This window comes from Cupressus sempervirens, chromosome 4 (assembly GCF_028749045.1).
Source record: "Cupressus sempervirens isolate cs-2001-9-10 chromosome 4, ASM2874904v1, whole genome shotgun sequence".
In the NCBI taxonomy this organism is placed as follows: Eukaryota; Viridiplantae; Streptophyta; class Pinopsida; order Cupressales; family Cupressaceae; genus Cupressus; species Cupressus sempervirens.
Window position 1 is genome coordinate 799,441,611 of NC_143121.1, and position 18,591 is coordinate 799,460,201.

General features: G+C 37.3%; 1 protein-coding gene across 1 annotated transcript in view; it reads right to left on the bottom strand.

The window, feature by feature from the left end:
* Positions 1 to 18,286, bottom strand: part of LOC149563804 (Calcineurin-like metallo-phosphoesterase superfamily protein) — a 226,057-nt gene extending 207,771 nt beyond the window's left edge. Inside the window, exon 1 of the mRNA XM_089826937.1 lies at positions 17,974 to 18,286. Within this exon, the coding sequence (XP_089683063.1) occupies positions 17,974 to 18,114 (141 nt within the window). The 5' untranslated portion in view covers positions 18,115 to 18,286. The remainder of the gene's footprint in view (positions 1 to 17,973) is intronic.
* Positions 18,287 to 18,591: the final 305 nt, after the last annotated feature.

An 18,591-nucleotide genomic window follows, 5' to 3' on the forward strand; every position in this document is an offset into this window, starting at 1 on the left:
TGATTGATGGTGTTCCAAATGCAAATGAAGGCTTACTAACAATTGCCATTGTGATTGATGGTGTTCCAAATGCAAATGAAGGCTTATAAATAAAAGGATGAGACATGTCTCTATAGTTTATCATCACTAAATAACATATTAATATATTAGTAATATAAATAACCATATATATAATATAATATGTATGACAATATACATAAGATATATATAATATAATATGTATATTATATACAATAATATATATTATTAACATAGATAAGTATATATAGGAGATAATAATTACCAATAACAACAATGTATCTCAAATCAAATTAATCCGACTAAAGCTACAACTTTAACACCCTCTTAGCTAAGGAGGATTTGTAGAACACATTATGCTCTCAAGTTTATAGAAAGCATGATATTCAATTCATTATAAGGCTAAATTTATCAACACTCCCTCTTTAGCAAAAAAAAATTGAAGCAATTATAATACAAGACTTGAACACCACCTCAAGTGTGGTCTATGACAAATTTAAGTTATAGCCCGAAGAACCATAACAATTGATTTTCCTAGTGTCTGGCAAAATGTGGCCCGAAAAACCATGATAAGTTGGGTTATCAAGGTCTCTGGGAAAATCTGGCCCGAAGAACCATGATAACACTTACTCTAACACATTTTGGTGTTAGGAGATAGATCAACTATTGATAAGGTTGTCACCTTACAATAGTGTCCTCACACATATGAAAGATGCTCACCTTTCATAACACACAATTGCAAAAATTTAATCTTTCTGTGATAACAACTTAATGAAGTTTGTTATGATACATACGTTATTATGACTTTCACCACTCTAGGACAACTTAATGAAGTCTATCATAATAACAGGTCTACCATTTATAAGATTATCATCTTACAATGATTACCTTTTGTTTATATATGTCAATGAAAGATTGTCACCTTCATTACATATCATATGCAAAATAGTAACCACCATGAACCAAGTCAGAGGGTGGTACAAATGCTTTCACCTCAATTCTCCCTAATAGAGAAAAATGCATTACAAGGAATTTCACTTAGAACTTCTCTTCATAGAGAAGATATCATTTACAAAGGATTGCACTTCAAAATTCTCCCTCTAAACAATGATCCTAGGAAGTCAAGTCCAGTAGTTACTCGTTTAGAGGCTCTCTTCCCCCAAGGATTCTTGTTAGACTCGCTCTAAATCTGATATCATGCAGTCACTGACATGTGTTTCTGGACTCCCTCTGAGTATCAATCTTCTAAGCTCTTGCGTTGCTTTAGAAGAAGTGTAATACTCCCTCTTAATGTAGACGAATCTCATAATCTCAATCATCAAAGATGTTTTCTTCAAAAGCCTCACTTTATCCATCTTGATTATCAGGGTCTTTGGAGCTACTATCATTAGATTGAGTCTACAGAATACTTGGTAGCATATGTAAAGTTCCAACTTTCTTTTCCTGTAAGAACATCTTCAAACATAAAGGAAAAGATCAAGGCAAATAATCCTTATAGTATGTATAGAATTACAAAAAGAGAGATAAATGTAAAAGATAAAAGTACTTATCTACACATGAAGATTCAAATTGTCTTCTTAGATTATTTGAGAATGAAACATCTCCCCTCTCAAGAAGGTTCAAGTGGAAATGGAACATTGACTATTATTCCCCCCACTGTAAAATTCCCACTCATTCTTATATTGTTGAACAATTTTGCATCAAATCGAATATGGATTTCTTTGGCATCGTCTCTTGTGTTGATTGCCCCAAATCTAAGATCTACCCCTTCTGCAAGTAAAGAACTGATCCAAATATCGGATCTAAATCAACCCATATCCGTGCTCTCATGTTATCTGTGGCCCAATGATTTCTTCCCAACTGAGACACTCTTCAATTTCGGGTCAATTGTTTTTATTCTTGTCAACAATAAATGGTGCTTCTAGCTTGCTAGGATGGTGTCAATTGTTTTTATTCTTGTCAACAATAATTATTGAAAACAAATAATGATAGAAACAATGGAAATGCTAAACCCTACACCTCGTCTATAGGCAAGGTTGTCAACTTCAGACCGGTAATCTTCAATAGGCATAAGAAGACTGATCCACAAAATATTCCTGATATCAGATGAACCTGAATCTGCTGTTGATGAATACTAATAATAAAATTTGAAAAAAACCTAGTGTCAGATCTAGATGGTACGGCCTACTAGAAGGATGGTATGGCTGCAAGCAGAATGGTACAGCTGGTATGAGAGAACGTCAACCATTCAGTTCTGTTGATAAATCAATCTGTCACTGCTACAACAATTTCCTAAGAATACCTTGCAAGAAATTCATCAAAACAATGCCCAATCAACCTCTAGGTCACATCCTTATTTATTAAATAATTCTAATCTGATAACTACCTTGTGATGTGCCTATTTATAGTAGAGAATAGTAATCTTGAGGTTCCAACAGCAAACAAGCTTTTACCTACCTCTGACTCTGTGCAGTTAATGCTTCTTGTCATGTCATCCAATGATCATGTTTTTGAAGATGACCTATCATTCCTGCAGGTAAAGCATATTAGACTGGTGACCAATTTCCAGCCTTTTGTATCATCACATACCATGACTTACTGGTTTAGATATGGGGACATACACCAGACCCTAGAAACCTTATTGTTGTAAGAAAACCTGTAAAATCTGCTTGTAAATCATCCAATGTAGCACAAATGGAAACCCTATGTAGATTCGCCTCAATGGTGAACTAGGTTTTCACCCAATTCACAACTTCCAAGGATTCCATCTTCAGAGAAAACCTGGCATGAGCTGCTCTTTGGAAGAATTCTGAAATTGATCTAGCATAAGGAGCAAATATAAGACACAAAACCTTTTTATAAAATCTCCTTTACCCTAGAATCCAATGCCTTGTTATAATTTTATAAATTTGCTTTTTTCAATCCCCAGAGGTGGCATCCAAGTCTAGAGAGCTTTAAAATTGCACTTCATAAAATATTTTATTAACTTTATTGTGCAAATTAACTTTATAATACAATATTATAATTTTACTTCATAACATTATAAAGTTACTTTAATGAATTTTGTTATTTTTAGCAAAAGTAACTTAGTAATAAAATAATGTTATTTGCTCATAAAATAAGCCATCCAATTGCCAATCTCTAGCGTGTAAAGCCCTCCCATGCCAAGAACAATATCTCCTATCCATTGGATTTGCCTACAAACATGGATAATAGGTAAATCTCAACATCTGAGTGATTGTCTACGAAAGAAGGGGCATTATAGAGATGCTTATGTAGATATGTTGGCTATCATGGGAGAGTTGGTGTTGTTGAACTAACTACCAATGTTCCCCTTCAGGATTCGTGACATGGCTTAATTGCCATCTGTGCTCTATAAAAGTTTAGTGGTTGTATTGTGCATTGACAAGTCAATCTTTTGGTGCAACGACAACCCTAGCTTGTAACAAGCAATATCAAAGCTTGGTCTCAGGTTCAAATCACTTCGGGTAATGTTGAGGGGGGGATTGTTAGACTAACTACCAACATTCCCCTTCAAGATTCGTGACATGGCTTAACCGCCTCCCATGTTATATAAGTCTAGTAGTTGTATTGGGCATTGATAGGTCGATCTTTTGGTGCAACGACAACCCTATCTTGTAACAAGTGTCATACAAGTACTTACTATAAATAGCAATTGTATAAGCTAAAAATTGAGCTCACTAATCACATTGGAAGACTACTAGCAAAAATGGAAACCTCCAAAAACCCTAAAAGCTAGCCAATACTTGCACAATAGGATTGCATGAAAATGGGGACATTATAGGAAAAATAATATAGCATAAAAGCATAAGAATTATTTCTCATAAAAAGAAAACTTTAGGCCAAGAGAACTAGGTAATGGCTATAGTAAACACCCCTAAACAAATTCCATATCTTTATCAACTTAAAGTAACAACCTTCCCTTCCACTTTCTGATCACTCAATTCCCAAGAGGGTCAAGGTGGGAGCATATGTTGTTTAAGCTTATACAATTAACTAAAATGCTTCAACTGAAAGAAAATGCACTAGATGGCAAGCCACTTATTCAGTGAAGTGCTAATGTTATACCAGAAATGGAAATAACCCCTTCTACTTGATTATTGGTGAGTGAATCAAAACCTCCATTTATTTAGTCCAAAAAAGGTCCACCTATTCAATGAGAAAGCATAGCACAAATAACCACTTGTTTAGTGGGCTGAGTGATAGCCAAAAATGCACTTACTCAGTGGGAAATCAAAGGAAACAACTCTTCAATTTACTCAATAGTGTGCAATTACAGTATTACCACTTATTTAGTGGGGTAAGTATACTAGCAATAAGCAAAGATTAAACCCACTAGCTGTACTACCATCCAGTGCTCACAATATAAAATACAGAGAGTATAATTTGTTTTGCACTACGACCATCCAGAGTATTACATGACTAGTCCAAATGCAATATAAACATTGTTTTAAAAGGGATAACTGCTTATATGAAGTGTTGATGATTAAAGAACTGTAGTAAAACCCCCCAATTGGAATAGACTAACTTGTATAATCAATGAAACAGTGAACTGAAAAAAAAAAAAACCTCTAACTGATGATAATGAGGAAGTCGCAGATCTTATAACTAAACCATGCTACCACAAGTTTAATAGAAAGATAAACATCTAGAAAACAATTCCTCTTATATCCAACACACCACCAATCAATCGTGAGCGAAAATAACACCTCAAAGCCTATCCAAACTGTAGTAGAGATTAAAGTAATATTGTATTTAGCACTTGTTAAGCTTGAGTGGGTAAGGTAGTTAGGAAGTGAGGGAATGCGTCGGTTAGTCTTCCCTGTTGAAGATGGTAGCTGCGATAGAGATCTTTATCTCTGGAAATATGATCATTATTAGCGTTATTGTCACCTTCAGCTGAAAAGGATAACTTATGATTAAATTGTAATATTAATGAAATGACGTATCATTCAACATGCATTGAGGCATGGAAATTCGAAGAGTTGTGATTGTAACTGTAATAAAGAGTCACAGTTTGAGAAATTGGAGAGACCTTCGGTTGGAATGTGAAAAGTCTATCCTTCAGTTATTTATATCACATGTAGTGATAAGCATTGTACTCTTGAACTTTTATGATCAATAAATTGATATTTTTTGTTGTGTGGCTGGGTTTTTCCCTTCATTCTACAAGGGTTTTCCTAGGATAATTATGAGTGTCTCTTGCATCTATTCTGCTATTTTCTTATTGTTGTTTATCATCTTTGATTTCTAGGCTAAAGATTTAACATGGTATCAAAGCCAGATTGATAACAACAATAAAGCTATATCTTCAAAGTGTGTTGGTTATGGCTGCTTCTATCTCAAATTTATTTGGCTATCACGGTCGTGGCTGTATCTTTTCTTCATATTTGTAAAGCTTTGAGGAGAATCAAAATTATCATGTCTTGGTTTTATGCATATGATAATACTTTCAATCTTTCCGTTTATTCTTCAGAGGTTTCTTTGATTGTTCAATTTTATTTTCAAAGTTAGTTTAGGGGGCTATCAGCATCTTTTCATCCCATGCATCTAATCTTTGAATATCGAGTAAGGATCATGCATAGGTCCCAAGTTCATTGTACCATGGTCTTATGCAGCTTTGGGATTCTAGTACCGAACTTGTTGCAACATTCTTGATCCTGGTTATACTTCTTGGTTGGTAAAAAGATCATATGATAATGGAGGTGTTGCCATCACGACACTATTTTTTTAAAAAAAATTATTCACCTTCGTCGGTTGATGTTTCATGATATTATCTAATCATGCATGTTTTGATTTACTTTTGTCTTTTGATTACCGTTGGGCTCTTGTTTCTTTACTGGGTCTCCAAAATCGTTTGTAAGAGACATCGAAAGTGCAAATTTTTCTTTCATTTGGAGCTTATTCATCTTCATAACTGCCAACCATGATATTGACCATCACCGTCCATTCAACATGGTGTGTGACATTATAGTATTAATGTCGATATGAAATTGACTCTTCATCATCGTGTTTTAGTCTTACTCTCCTCATCATTCATTAAGTTTGTTCATGTGCCAACACGAGCGATGATAATTACGATTGGTTTCTAGGAGTTTCAGCATGTCTTATTGAGAGAAATATCAAGGAAAGTTGATTTTTCTTAAAGTTTTGTCTTGGATGTCAATTGATCTCTGGTATGAAATGGGAGTCATATAATATACTGTTCTCCACTTTAAATTGCGTAAGCAATAGTTTTCTTTAGAGGTTTCGATTCAGACTACTATTGTCACGGAGGTCAGAGGAAAAGATGCTGACTCAAAGAAACTTCAGATGTTGATTTTGGTTTTACCGCCTGTCATGATTAAATGGGCATCAAACTCTCTACAGCTATATTCAGCATGGATCATGTCAAGTGAGGTTCATAAAATGGACAATTTGTGTAGAAGCCATTGAAGTTTGCAACAAAGATTATGACAGATAAGTTTTTATTATGCAATTGTGCAGTATTTAGGATTATTATTTCTTTGGTTGCATTGATATTCCATACTGGCTATTGACTTCTATTATGGATTGATATTATTAATCTTCGTTTCGTTGTAGGAAACAACTAGAAAAATAATAAGAAGAGGATGTTGCTTTAATTAAAGAGGGAGATGTTGAGTTTTAGAGGGAGATTTTAGCTTCAGAGGGAGTACTTATGGAATCCCCTTCATTCTCATATATGCTTGTGATGCTTCTGGTATTTGTAAAATTTGAGACTTGAATGGAACTAAGTCTTATTTTGTTATTTTATTCTTGTGTGAATAAATGAGCCTGTAAGATCAGCTATGATAACTCTTTCACTATGCAATAGTGAACATCATGTTGAGAGAATCCATGATGTCATCACGTTGAGAGATTACGTGATGGGAGTTGGATATCATGTTGAGAGATTCCATGACAATTCACGTTGAGAAAATCTGTGATTAAAGGCTTAGCTGTGAATCTTACAAATCTTTTCATGTTGAGTAATTCCATGTATACGAATAATTGTTACAAGTTTTCATGTTGAGTGATTCCATGAATATGAGTAATTGTTAGAGGTTTTCATGTTGAGTGATTATTCCATGAATATGAGTAATTGTTATGGGTTTTCATGTTGAGTGATTCCATGAATCTTATAGGATCTATACAATGAGATTTTATCATTGACATTTTGGTTATAGTCTTTTGTGATTGTTTAGCTAAAGATCTCTCTCTGGCTAAGAGGGAGTGTTGAAGATGGTAGTTGTGATAGAGATCTTTATCTCTGAAAATATGATCATTATTACCGTTATTGTCACCTTCAGCTGAAAAGGATAACTTATGATTAAAATGTAATATTAATGAAATGACATGTCATTCGGCATGCATTGAGGCATGGAAATTCGAAGAGTTGTAATTGTAACTGTAATAAAGAGTCATAATTTGAGAAATTGGAGAAACCTTCAGTTGGAATGTGAAGAGTCTACCCTTCAGTTATTTATATCACATGTAGTGATAGGCATTGTACTCTTGAACTTTTATGATCAATAAATTGATATTTTTGTTGTGTGGATAGGTTTCTCCCTTCATTCTAGAAGGGTTTTCCTAGGATAATTCTGAGTGTATCTTGCATCTATTATGTTATTTTCTTATTTTTGTTTATCATCTTTGATTTCTGAGCTAAAGATTTAACATTTCCAACCAGCCAACCCTTTTATAAGAACTTGGAATATTGATAATGTACTCATGATATTTTGGTATGAATAAAGTAAATCATTCTCTCGCCATTCTGATATGGTGGTAATCAACTACATGCTATGTTATTACTTTGTAGGCATATATCTTTAATATTCTCTGAATTAAAGTAGCATTCTCATCCTACATTTTGGCGTCGTTGCCTAAGTCCAAACCCTGAGGTCATTGGTAAGACAGGATGGAGTAATGGGAAGAGCCTTCCTAACATGTATACAAGTAACAAATAACAATGGAGAAGAGGAGGAAATAACCAGAGAAGATTAGTTGACATGCAATCTGGTGATAGTCTAGTAAGTTGTGGTCGATTAGTACGTGCAAAGGGAAGCCCATGAGAGAATGGTTCCTGAGAGCACAGTACATGAAGAACTTTTGGTACCACCAGTTGTGTACAATCTACTAGGACAGATTCCTCGCCTGTTGACAAGAAACTCAGTACATTTTGAGGAAGAAAAAGCCGAAATAGAAAGGGAATGAAGAAGGCAACAAGTACTCTGGCAGTTTACTGAAAGAAGGACAAGGGAATGCAACTTAGAGGAGCGTGATAATCCTAAGAAAGGAAACAGACACTAAACCAATTTATGCCCCTTTTTTTCCAAACAAATATCTGAGGTGGGTACCAGAGGAAGAACTGAGGAGAAAGTCGCCTTGAGGATAGTATGTCTCCAGTAGCAGGAGGAGAGATGTTGTAACTTAAGGGGACAGGGGGACCCCACCCGAATCCAAGAAGGGTTGATTGAGCATACAATCGAAGGAATAGCCAATTTGCCTATCTTTGAGATGTCGGGAAGGAAGTTAGGGTGCAGAAACCCAAATACCCCTGCGCATAGAGAACTTCAACAAGAACAAAACCTAAGCACAGGAGTTACTCTCGGATTGAGCCCGTCAAGAGAGAGCTTCTAGTCAGGAGGGAGTGTTCCATCTGGAGGAGGTCTTCCATCGAGAAGGAGTGTTCCATTGGGAGGAAGTGTTCCAATGGGAGGAAGTGTTCTTCAAAGAGGAAACATCCCATCAAGAGGGGGTGTCCCACCAAGAGGGAAAAAGGGCAACATAATGGCAAAGGACAAACAAAAATCATTCACCAGGGATGGTTTGGAGGACCCCACTCACCATTGTAAAACATGAATAACTATATGGCAAGCTAACAGAAAGAATGATGTAAATGAGTGGCTAAACACATATTCCACCACACTAAAAGGTATAGCCATTGACTGGTACACAGATTTAGAGGTAGGCAAGAAGAGCACATGGAATAATCTCCGCACAACCTTCGAAGAAGAATTTAGACTCCTGAGGGATGATGATGAAATAGTGATAGAAATTTATAATACAAGGCAAGCTAAGAATGAATCAGTTAAAGCCTACAGTAGAAGGCTGAAGGAACTGATAGGAAAACTTGACAACAAGCCCGCAGATAGACTGAAGAAAAGGTGGTTCATTGAAGGACTAACACCATCCCTAAGGAAAAAGATGAAGATAGTCTCACTGTCAACCTTTGTGGATGCATGTACTCACACAATGGACATAGAAAGTGAGAACAAAACCTCCAAGGCAAGAAGGAATGGAAGTGCGAGTGAAAGGTCAGAAGAAAGTGAGGATGAATCCAAAACCATCCAAGCCCTAAGAAAGGACATGAAGCGATTAATGAAGGAGGTAACGGGGAGTAAGGAAGAGAAAAAAGAAAGGAGGGAGTTATGGTGCACAGACTGTGAAAAGGAAGGCCATACAAAAGGGACATGCCCAAGGAAAGCATTTTGTGAGATTTGTCAGATATTGGGACACGCAATCAAAGATTGTCCCTACAATCTAAAAACACAGAACGCACAAGTATTCTTCACACAAGGAGAGGAATCCACACCACCCTCCACCCCTCCAAATAACACAAATACATAAGCCTCATCGGGAGGATATAGAAATAATAGAAGAGGGAGTAATAATAATAGCAGCAACAACAATAACAACACACCTCAGCGAGCAATCCAGTATGATTTTAAGGGAAGACCAATGATCCAATGTAGGAAGTGCAATGAATGGGGACATTTTGCATGAGATTTTCAAAATGGAGGATAGAATGGAGGAGTGTTGTGTAAATGGTGTGGACCAGGCAATCATGAGGATGCGAATTGCTCGAGACAAAAGGGGGTGAATATGCTAGACATTGAAGAACTGGAAAGTGAAATCCTTGCCATCATAAGGATGCAAGCCAGGAAAGTGGTCTACCCGGATGCTACTATAAAGAAGGAATGATTTCATGAAGCACAGAAAGACATTCAAGATAACATGCGAGAGGAAGGGAAGGCAAGGCCATATAAACTTACTATGGACAAGGGTGTACTAAATATCGTGAGACAAGTATTGGAGACCATCATTCCGGCTAAAATTGTTGATTTGCTGGAAACATTACCTCAGTTGTAGGTAGCATTAACACAAGGGGCAAGTCTAAGAGAGATGCCCTCTAAGGAAGAGAAGAAAGAAGAAGCACAAGTTGGGAAAGAAAACAATACCCTATTCACTATAGGAATGGGGAGGACACCAACAGTAGTAAAAATGGAAATATCGAGGTACAAACTCTCGAACACTATTGTTGATGGAGAATCTGGTGTAAATGTCTTATCTAAAGAAACATGGAAGGCAATAAGAAAACACACACTCTAGCCACCTACATTTCAACTGGCCGGGGCAGACCAACACAAAATTAAGCCAATAGGAACCTTGATGGTACAAAAGGTAGTAATTGGTACAAACAATTTTTCCTTGATTTTGTGGTTATTACTTTAGAGAAAAAGGGGTATGATGCTTTACTCGTAAGAGGATGGTTGGTTAGAGAGAAAGCTACCCATAATTGGAAACGGAACACTATCTATTGAGTCAGATGGCAGAAAGTACACCATAGACCTGAGGAACCAGTCAGTAAGTCAAGACATGGCATCGAATTCAGAAGAAGAGGGGGAAGACCATGCAAGGGTGGAACCCGATGAGGAAGGGGTACTCAAACTTGGGGAATGCTCAGAAGATGAAACGAGCTCCCTCAATGGATTATGTCACTGGCAGATGGGAGACTATGAAGTTTTCCAGCCAGAGTATAATATGTTGCAAATCCAAGAATCGAAGCCTAAAGAAAGGTACCCAAAAGGGTATAAGGAATACAAAGACGGTATGTCAACCCTTAGCAAGGCACCAGCACACATATTTGAGAAAGAGGTAGAATACAAGGAGGCCAAACTCCACACTATAAACCTTGGGGAAGAAGATCAACCCAAGGAGATTCTGATAGGGGACGAGTAGGATCCACTGTTGAAGGCAGTAGCTTTTAGAATCTTTATGGAGTACAAGGATGTGCTTCGACGTACAGGGACTTGACAGGAGTGCCCCCAGAATTGTGTCCATCGGATACCACTGGTACCTAGAGCAAGACCAGTACGGAAATGACCTTACAAAATAGTAGAGGTTAAAGAAAATGGGGCAATAAAATTGTCAACTCTGGACAATAAACCAGTGAAGGACTTAGTCAATCGGTTGAAATTAAAGCCATACCAAGAAAGAAGAGAATGCATAAATACATATTATATCAAAATAAAGGACACTTACAAATTAAAAAAAGATATAATAATATGAAGGGACAAAAAGTCAGAAGACCTAAACGGAGAATATAAGGAGCACAACCAACCTACTACATTATTTTCTAAGTGCCAACCTTGTGGGAACAAAGAAAGTTGTAGGAAAGAGGAAGCTCATACTTATGTATGATCAGAGGAAGGATGTGCGACGTACGGACGATAGGCAGATCAAGGATGTACGAACAAGGTCGTACGACCAAAAGGGACTCGTGTGGACAGCCGTACATATGTTTTCTTTTGCAGAAAGTCATACAAGGTGGAGGTACGAGGAAAAGACTATATGCAACAATCATACCAAGTGAAGTGGTCGTATAGGTGAGCAAGGAGGATGTACAAAGGGTCGTATGGAAGGCGTTTATACCGAGCATGGGAGAGGGAGTCATATGAAGCAGACCATATGGAGTTATGGGGCCATATGAAGCAGAAGCATAAGGAGGGTCGTACGGAAGAACATAGGGAGCAGAGCCATACAAATCAAGGTCATACGGGAAGTAGTATGAAGCAGAGGCACGGGCATAGGGATTAGTTGCAAGGCAGTGGCACGAGATAGAGTTATAACAAAAATCAAGGTAGCCCGTGTATACAGTAATTGTCGGAGTCAAAACCAACTTAAAGTCATAGGCGTTCCTCTTAAATACCACAAAATGGCCAAACTAAGTCTAGGAATTTCGAGTAAGCAAAAGATCTTTGATTCCAAAAAGAAGAAATCTATCTTGTCAGTGAAGATGAAGGTGTAAAAACCTACATGCAAGGGGGACAAAGGGAAGATTGCAGAAAGGATCACGGATGACGATATTACTTTTGAAAGTGTCATGGGCAGCAAATGCCACACTTGGTGGGAGTGTACAGAGAACAATCACCCTCTTAAAGAGGTGTTGAGGAAGGTTGAGGTATACAAAATTATTTTCATACCAATATTTGATTTAAAGGAGTTTGAACCCATATTACAGAATATGGTGACAAGTTATGATAAATCATGCCATCAATCTGTAGTCCAGTATTTTTCTAGCATCCGGTGACAATTTCTTACTCAACCAAGGAAATAAATACGGTTTTTGGAATCCCCAACAGAGGACAGGAACTAGAAAAAACCCTAATGTCAGTGGAAGAAAAGAATAAATAGTTGAGGCTAATATGCAAGAAGGACCTCACAAATCAGGAATGGGAAGGAATTCTGAAAAATAGTAGGGGTCTCAAGAAAATCTTTGTAACCAATGATGAATGGCGATACATTGTGGATTTGGTGAAAAGTAAACTTACAGCCGGAAGCCGCACCTCAGACATTGCCCTTTGGATGTTGCCCGTGGTCGACGGATTGTATAAAGGGCAAGTGTAGAATTGGGCACAATTCCTTTCAAATAGACTTCAGGTTTTCATGGAGTTAAAGCACAAAGCATTTTACATGCCCCACCATGTCGTGGCCTTATTTCTGGAAGCAGTATAGATCCAGGTGGGCCGTAAGCATAGAGGGGCATTGATTCCGGCCAACAGGGTGGAACCCTACAATCCAACTATGACATATTGGCTCTACATGGACACTATAGGAGTAGGATCTCACAGCGGAGAACCTCGAAAAAAGAAACCAAAAAAGGCGGTTGTAGTTGAAGAGTAGCAATAAGACACATTGGTTGGTAGTCAAGAAGAGGACGAGGATAAGGGAGAGAGTTCTGAAGAGGATGCAAGTGACACAAATTCATCTTCCTCAAGCTCCCAGGAGGCAAAAATCCGCCTAAGTCACCCGAAGGGAACTCTAAGGGAAGTTGCCTTCCTACCACCAGCAGAGGGGCCACTCCCAACAAGAATATCAGAATTTGTCGAGATTTACCATGATTAGAGTGCGGTTCATGGCCTCGAAAAAGTTGCTCTAGGGGTAGGGAAGGTAACCCACGATTCTGGTACAATGGTAGTGATGCATACAAACATCCCCGAGCAGACTCAGGAGGAAGGGCCAGTAGAAGGGGATGGCAGTATGGGTTGGTAACAAATTCTGCAATGGGGGACTTCTAGATTGTCCTTACTGAGGGTGGCACAACTAATCCCCCTAGATCAGCACACCAATACTAAGGTGATAGATGCTAGACAAAGTGTGCACATAAGGTGAGGTTGCAAACACCATTAGGCCCTGAAGTAGTTCACCCGGTTGCTCTCGTATTACAATTGATAGGGATAGTAGATACCTACCAGGAGGGAGAGATTCACACTAGGGAGAATATGCCTATGGAAGATACAATCCTTGAGGAGGCTGACAAGTTGCTTGAGGAAGAAGGGATGGTATCTTCCCCCTAGCAGTAGACAATGAGGATCCGATGGAAATACAAAGCAAGAGGGTGGAACCATCTGATACATTCGCATTTACAGCCAAGGCAGAATTATTACTCACTGAGTTGAAGGCAATGGAGCATTCCACCAAGGAGATCATGCAACAAGCTAGGTCTCAGAATATAGAAGCCGTAGTGAAAGCAGTGGAATCATTGGCCACATTTATGCATAATAACTACTATATAAATTGGGAACTATTACAGTAGAGTGGATATACGTAGGAGGAATTGGCCGCCGAGTAGACAAAGAGGTACTCCAGCAAAGAAAAAGCTTGGCTAAGGAATGGGAGTTGGAAAGGACTACTCTTCAAGATAAGTGGAAGGCCAAGAAAGCTGCCATGGAGGAGACCTGGAGAATGGAAAAACTAACTTCGAAAACAGGATCACCACAACAGAGTCCAAGAAGATGGACGCCTTGCGGGTACTACAGGGAGTTCGGGCAAGACAAAAGGTAGCTAAACACAACCTGCAACGGCTCTAAGGAGCTCCAAGTATAGGGATGTCCTCCCAACCCTCTTCTTAGAGTCAATTTTTTGTTCTAGTGTGTTCAGAAGTCATCTAGAAGACAACTTCTTTTTTTTGGGGGGATAGATGTAGTAGAGAATAAAGCAATATTGTATTTAGCACTTGTTAAGCTTGAGCGGGTTGGGTAGTTAGGAAGCGAAGGAATGCATCGGTTGGTCTTCCCAACCAACCAACCCTTTTATAAGCACTTGGAATATTGATAATGTACTCATGACATTTTGGTGTGAATAAAGTAAATCATTCTCTCGCCATTCTGATATTGTGGTAATCAAGTACATGCTATGTTATTACTCTATAAGCATATATCTTTATTATTCTGTGAATTTAAGTAGTATTTCTATTCTACACAAACTTCATCTAAAAACTCACAGAGGAGATGATAATAGTCTAGTAAGTGATTCGTAGATGTGTATAGGTCTGTCATGACAGGGGTACAGCAGGTATAGCACCATGAATATCATCACACAGCTCTACAATCACCAAGTTCAGTTGCAAGAGTCATGAAATGGGATTATACTGTTTCAATGCCACACAGCGAAGAGAAATCAATCCGAGGCCGAAGTTCTTTGCCCTAGCAAGACCTGTAATTGTACTTTTCTCCCAAAGATAATTAAGTATTGACAACAAAATTGATACAATTGGACACCACCATCGCATTATGGGAATTTGCAATAACAATGTGTACTATACGTGTGATAATATATAATAACACTAAAGGAATTATCTAACTTGGTAAATTAGATAACATTACCACACAAATTAATCATTCTATCACCAAATTCATAAATTATATTCTCAATATCTTTTATCATCAAAGGATTTCCAATACATATCTGAACCCTGAGCACTTGTAATTGTCATTTTCAGTCGAAGAAGATTTTAGTGGTCTTGGTGCTCATGGCTATGGCACATCTAGGAGGAACCAATTCTTTTTCAAAAGTAACACAAATGTTTCTCAAGCATCACATTGTGATCTAGAACAATCACTCAACGTGCACTACAAACTTGGCCCAGGACAATCCAAAGTGTACATTGTACCCTGAATTAGATACAACTTGCATGCTTCCTTTTTCCATGCCCATAGCCTACCAAGACACCTTCTTCTTCTTATTCCTCGAGTGATTTCCATACCCACTTTAAGTCTCACGTGAATGCTGTATATAACATGTTATGGAGTGGTTTCCCAACCATCACACCCTTCACAAGAGTTTTCTTAATAATTCTTTAATTAATAACCATTCCTCTCCTTTTTTAAGACTTTTTATACATATTCTTTATTAATCCTTCTTTTAATCAAAGGATCATATCATCATAAAATCCTCTATTTTTATCACCCTTTCAATTCAAAAGGATTATTTCACAACTTTATCTTCTCTTGGGAAATAGTCACATAAAATTTCTACCCTCGTACATTTGCTGCTGTGATGTATCTACATCACAACTCAAACAGTAAATAAATTAAATAATCAATAATTGAAGATGTCAAAATTGGATATTTTTATTCTTCACATTGTTTCTATTTTTCTTTTACTTCGTATACACTTTTCTTCCCTTCTTTTAATTCATAGATCTCTTTTCACCTTTATTTCAATTTCACCAGAATACTCACTAAAATCATTTTGTCGATTAAAAATATGATGAGAACTATATATAAGTCTACTTTTATAAAATATATTATAAGTTTATAATTGCAGATCTAATGTCGTTATATCTCTTTCAACTTTATTAGTTTACTACAGTGTAGCATAATTTCTTTCATATAGATGTTTTAATGTTTTACATGTAACTTCACAATAAAAATATATATCATATGTTCACATCCGAGGTTAAAAATATTAAAATACAAGCACTCATTATTTAGTATAGTATAATCTATGTACTCAAAATATATTCCAAGCTAATATTCATGTATTGCAGACAAAATGAATATCCTCATTTTATATATAAATACACAATGAGCTTTTCACAAAGTTTATACAATTTTCTCTTGTCCTAAACAATGAAATGGAAACAAGTAAACTATTACCCTTAAATAAAGTATATATCATTTCAAATAGTAATTATGATTGGAACGAAGGGAAAACTTTCCAAGTATATTAGTGATTATTCTGTTGATTGTAGGCTAGGAAGCATGCATAGATTTAGGGCTCCTGCGGAATGGTGGAATCAGTACTGGAATCTACTGGAATCCTCTCTCTAGTAGAATTAGAGTTGCAAACTCCAGCAATAGCTCAGATTGTGGCAAGGAATCCCAAGAGAAGACCTTGATGACAAGCCTAATGAAAGGTGTTCACTCTCATATGGTTGGAATACAGTTCAATATGAATTTCAGACTTTTCGAGGATGGAAAGTTAATGTAACGGATGTTTTGATTAAGAACCCCACTACCCGTCCACTTTGCTGTTTTCTAGCTGTTCGAGATTGTGGGATGTAACTAGTAATTCGTGTAGCCCTTATTTTTGAGGTTTTTATTTGTGTGTCCTTATTTGATGATTTTTTGCTGTCCGTGTAGAGAGAGGATGATTATGGGTGTCTCTGTTTTGGAGAGGAGTTTTATTTATATACGAAATTCGGTATTTTGGCTAGATGAAGGATAAATTAAAACTGCTGTTCGTATTTTGTGGGTTTGACATATGTATTCTGATTCGGTGAATATAGATAGTGTTGTTTTTTTTTTTTTTAACGAATGATTTTTATTTTCAGTTCCAAAAATAGAGTATATCATGGAAGTTACTGAGAAAAACTGAACACTGTTATTGAGGCTTGCTTGCAGAGAACAGAGGTTCAATCTGCATCAGGTATATTTGTGCATAAGGGCCTGGCCAAATTCAAAACCTTTTAACCCTGTAAGGCATCCCATGACTTCAGTGAACACTGAGAGCTTGTGGTGCTAATAAGGCATATTCAAGACGACCCATCCTCGTATCAATGGCGGCCCATAAACTCTCCCAGGATTTACCAGTTTCAAATGTTGGTCAACTTAAATGTACGTAACTTCATCTGCATTTTATATTAAAATTTAGACTCATATTTACGCTTTGGGAACTCTGCAGTCCGTCATTATGTTAAAATCATTTTCTAGGATCAGTTGCGTCAAGACTCAATACAGGGACGGCTTTCATGGCCAAATTGCAATGGTAATTTGCAACAGCCTTCCCTGGAACGGTCCACTTGGTAATGATTGAATCTTAAAAATGCTCTGAAGAATGGACTTCCTGTGCAGTCACTCCTCGCAACACTGATGTGGCTCAAGCTCGTTCGACATAGAATTTCCCGAACACTCAAACTCCCTTAGCTTCATAATTTGTAAACTTGCGCCGATATTTCTATTCATGTACTCTGGTTAACTGGCGAATTAATTCTAAAAAATCAGGATTAAATGACCCATGAAAAGTTTCCGCCACCACGTGCTCTAATGCACATAACCACCAAACAGTTAAACATTATATCAGAAAATTTCTCAAGCACTAAACCATTTTCAAGCTTCTTGAGGCTAGGTAGATATTTCCATGCCTACAGACTGGGTGAATTATAGAGACTCATTCTGAGAACTTGGGTGGTCTTGTTGAGCTTGAACAGAGCTCGTTGGACAAGCTAGATCGTCCCATTTCCAAAACTATGTCAGTTATTAACTAAAATGTCTTCCTCCAAGTGAGGGAAAAAATTGCTCGGTTTGAACACAACATTCATTGAAATCCGTTGGTCATATTCTTGCAGAGGCAGTGAAAAAAAAATACCTGAGGTGCACTCTGGTCAGCACAGGACCCAAAGGCAATTCTGGAGAGAGGAGCTTCTGATAAATTTGGCGACCCCGGAACTGTTGACTGTGAAATTCCCAGCAAGCAATAAACTACGAGAAGCCAAATTTTGGCCTCCATTTTTCGCTCTCTAGTCTTTTCAACCGTCTCCAAATCGCTACTGAAAACGCATCTAGAGTCACCCTGTGAATGTCTGAAGGTTATTGAGGATTATGAAAAGATTTTTAAAAAGGAAATTTTTGCGTCTGCTGCTGATTGCCATGTCATAGCGGTTACATAGAAAAATCTCCACGGTGGCGACAGACGTGGGAGTCCCGACTTTAAATGAGCGGAACGGTAATGAAAACACTGAAAAAGCCAAAAAGACTTTATTAGTGCGTCATTATTTTTTCACCAACCAAAATTGTTGAAAAATGTGAAGTTTTTATAATTCTCTTTGCTCTAAAGAGGGTACATCAAATTTATGTTGGGTTTGCTTTCTTATTAGCATTTTGTTTTTTAATGTGAAGGTTGAATATTTCTACCATTTTTATGAATGTAATTAGTTTAGTAATTATGATAATTTTATTTTTTTTAAATTCAGTGTTAGATAGATAG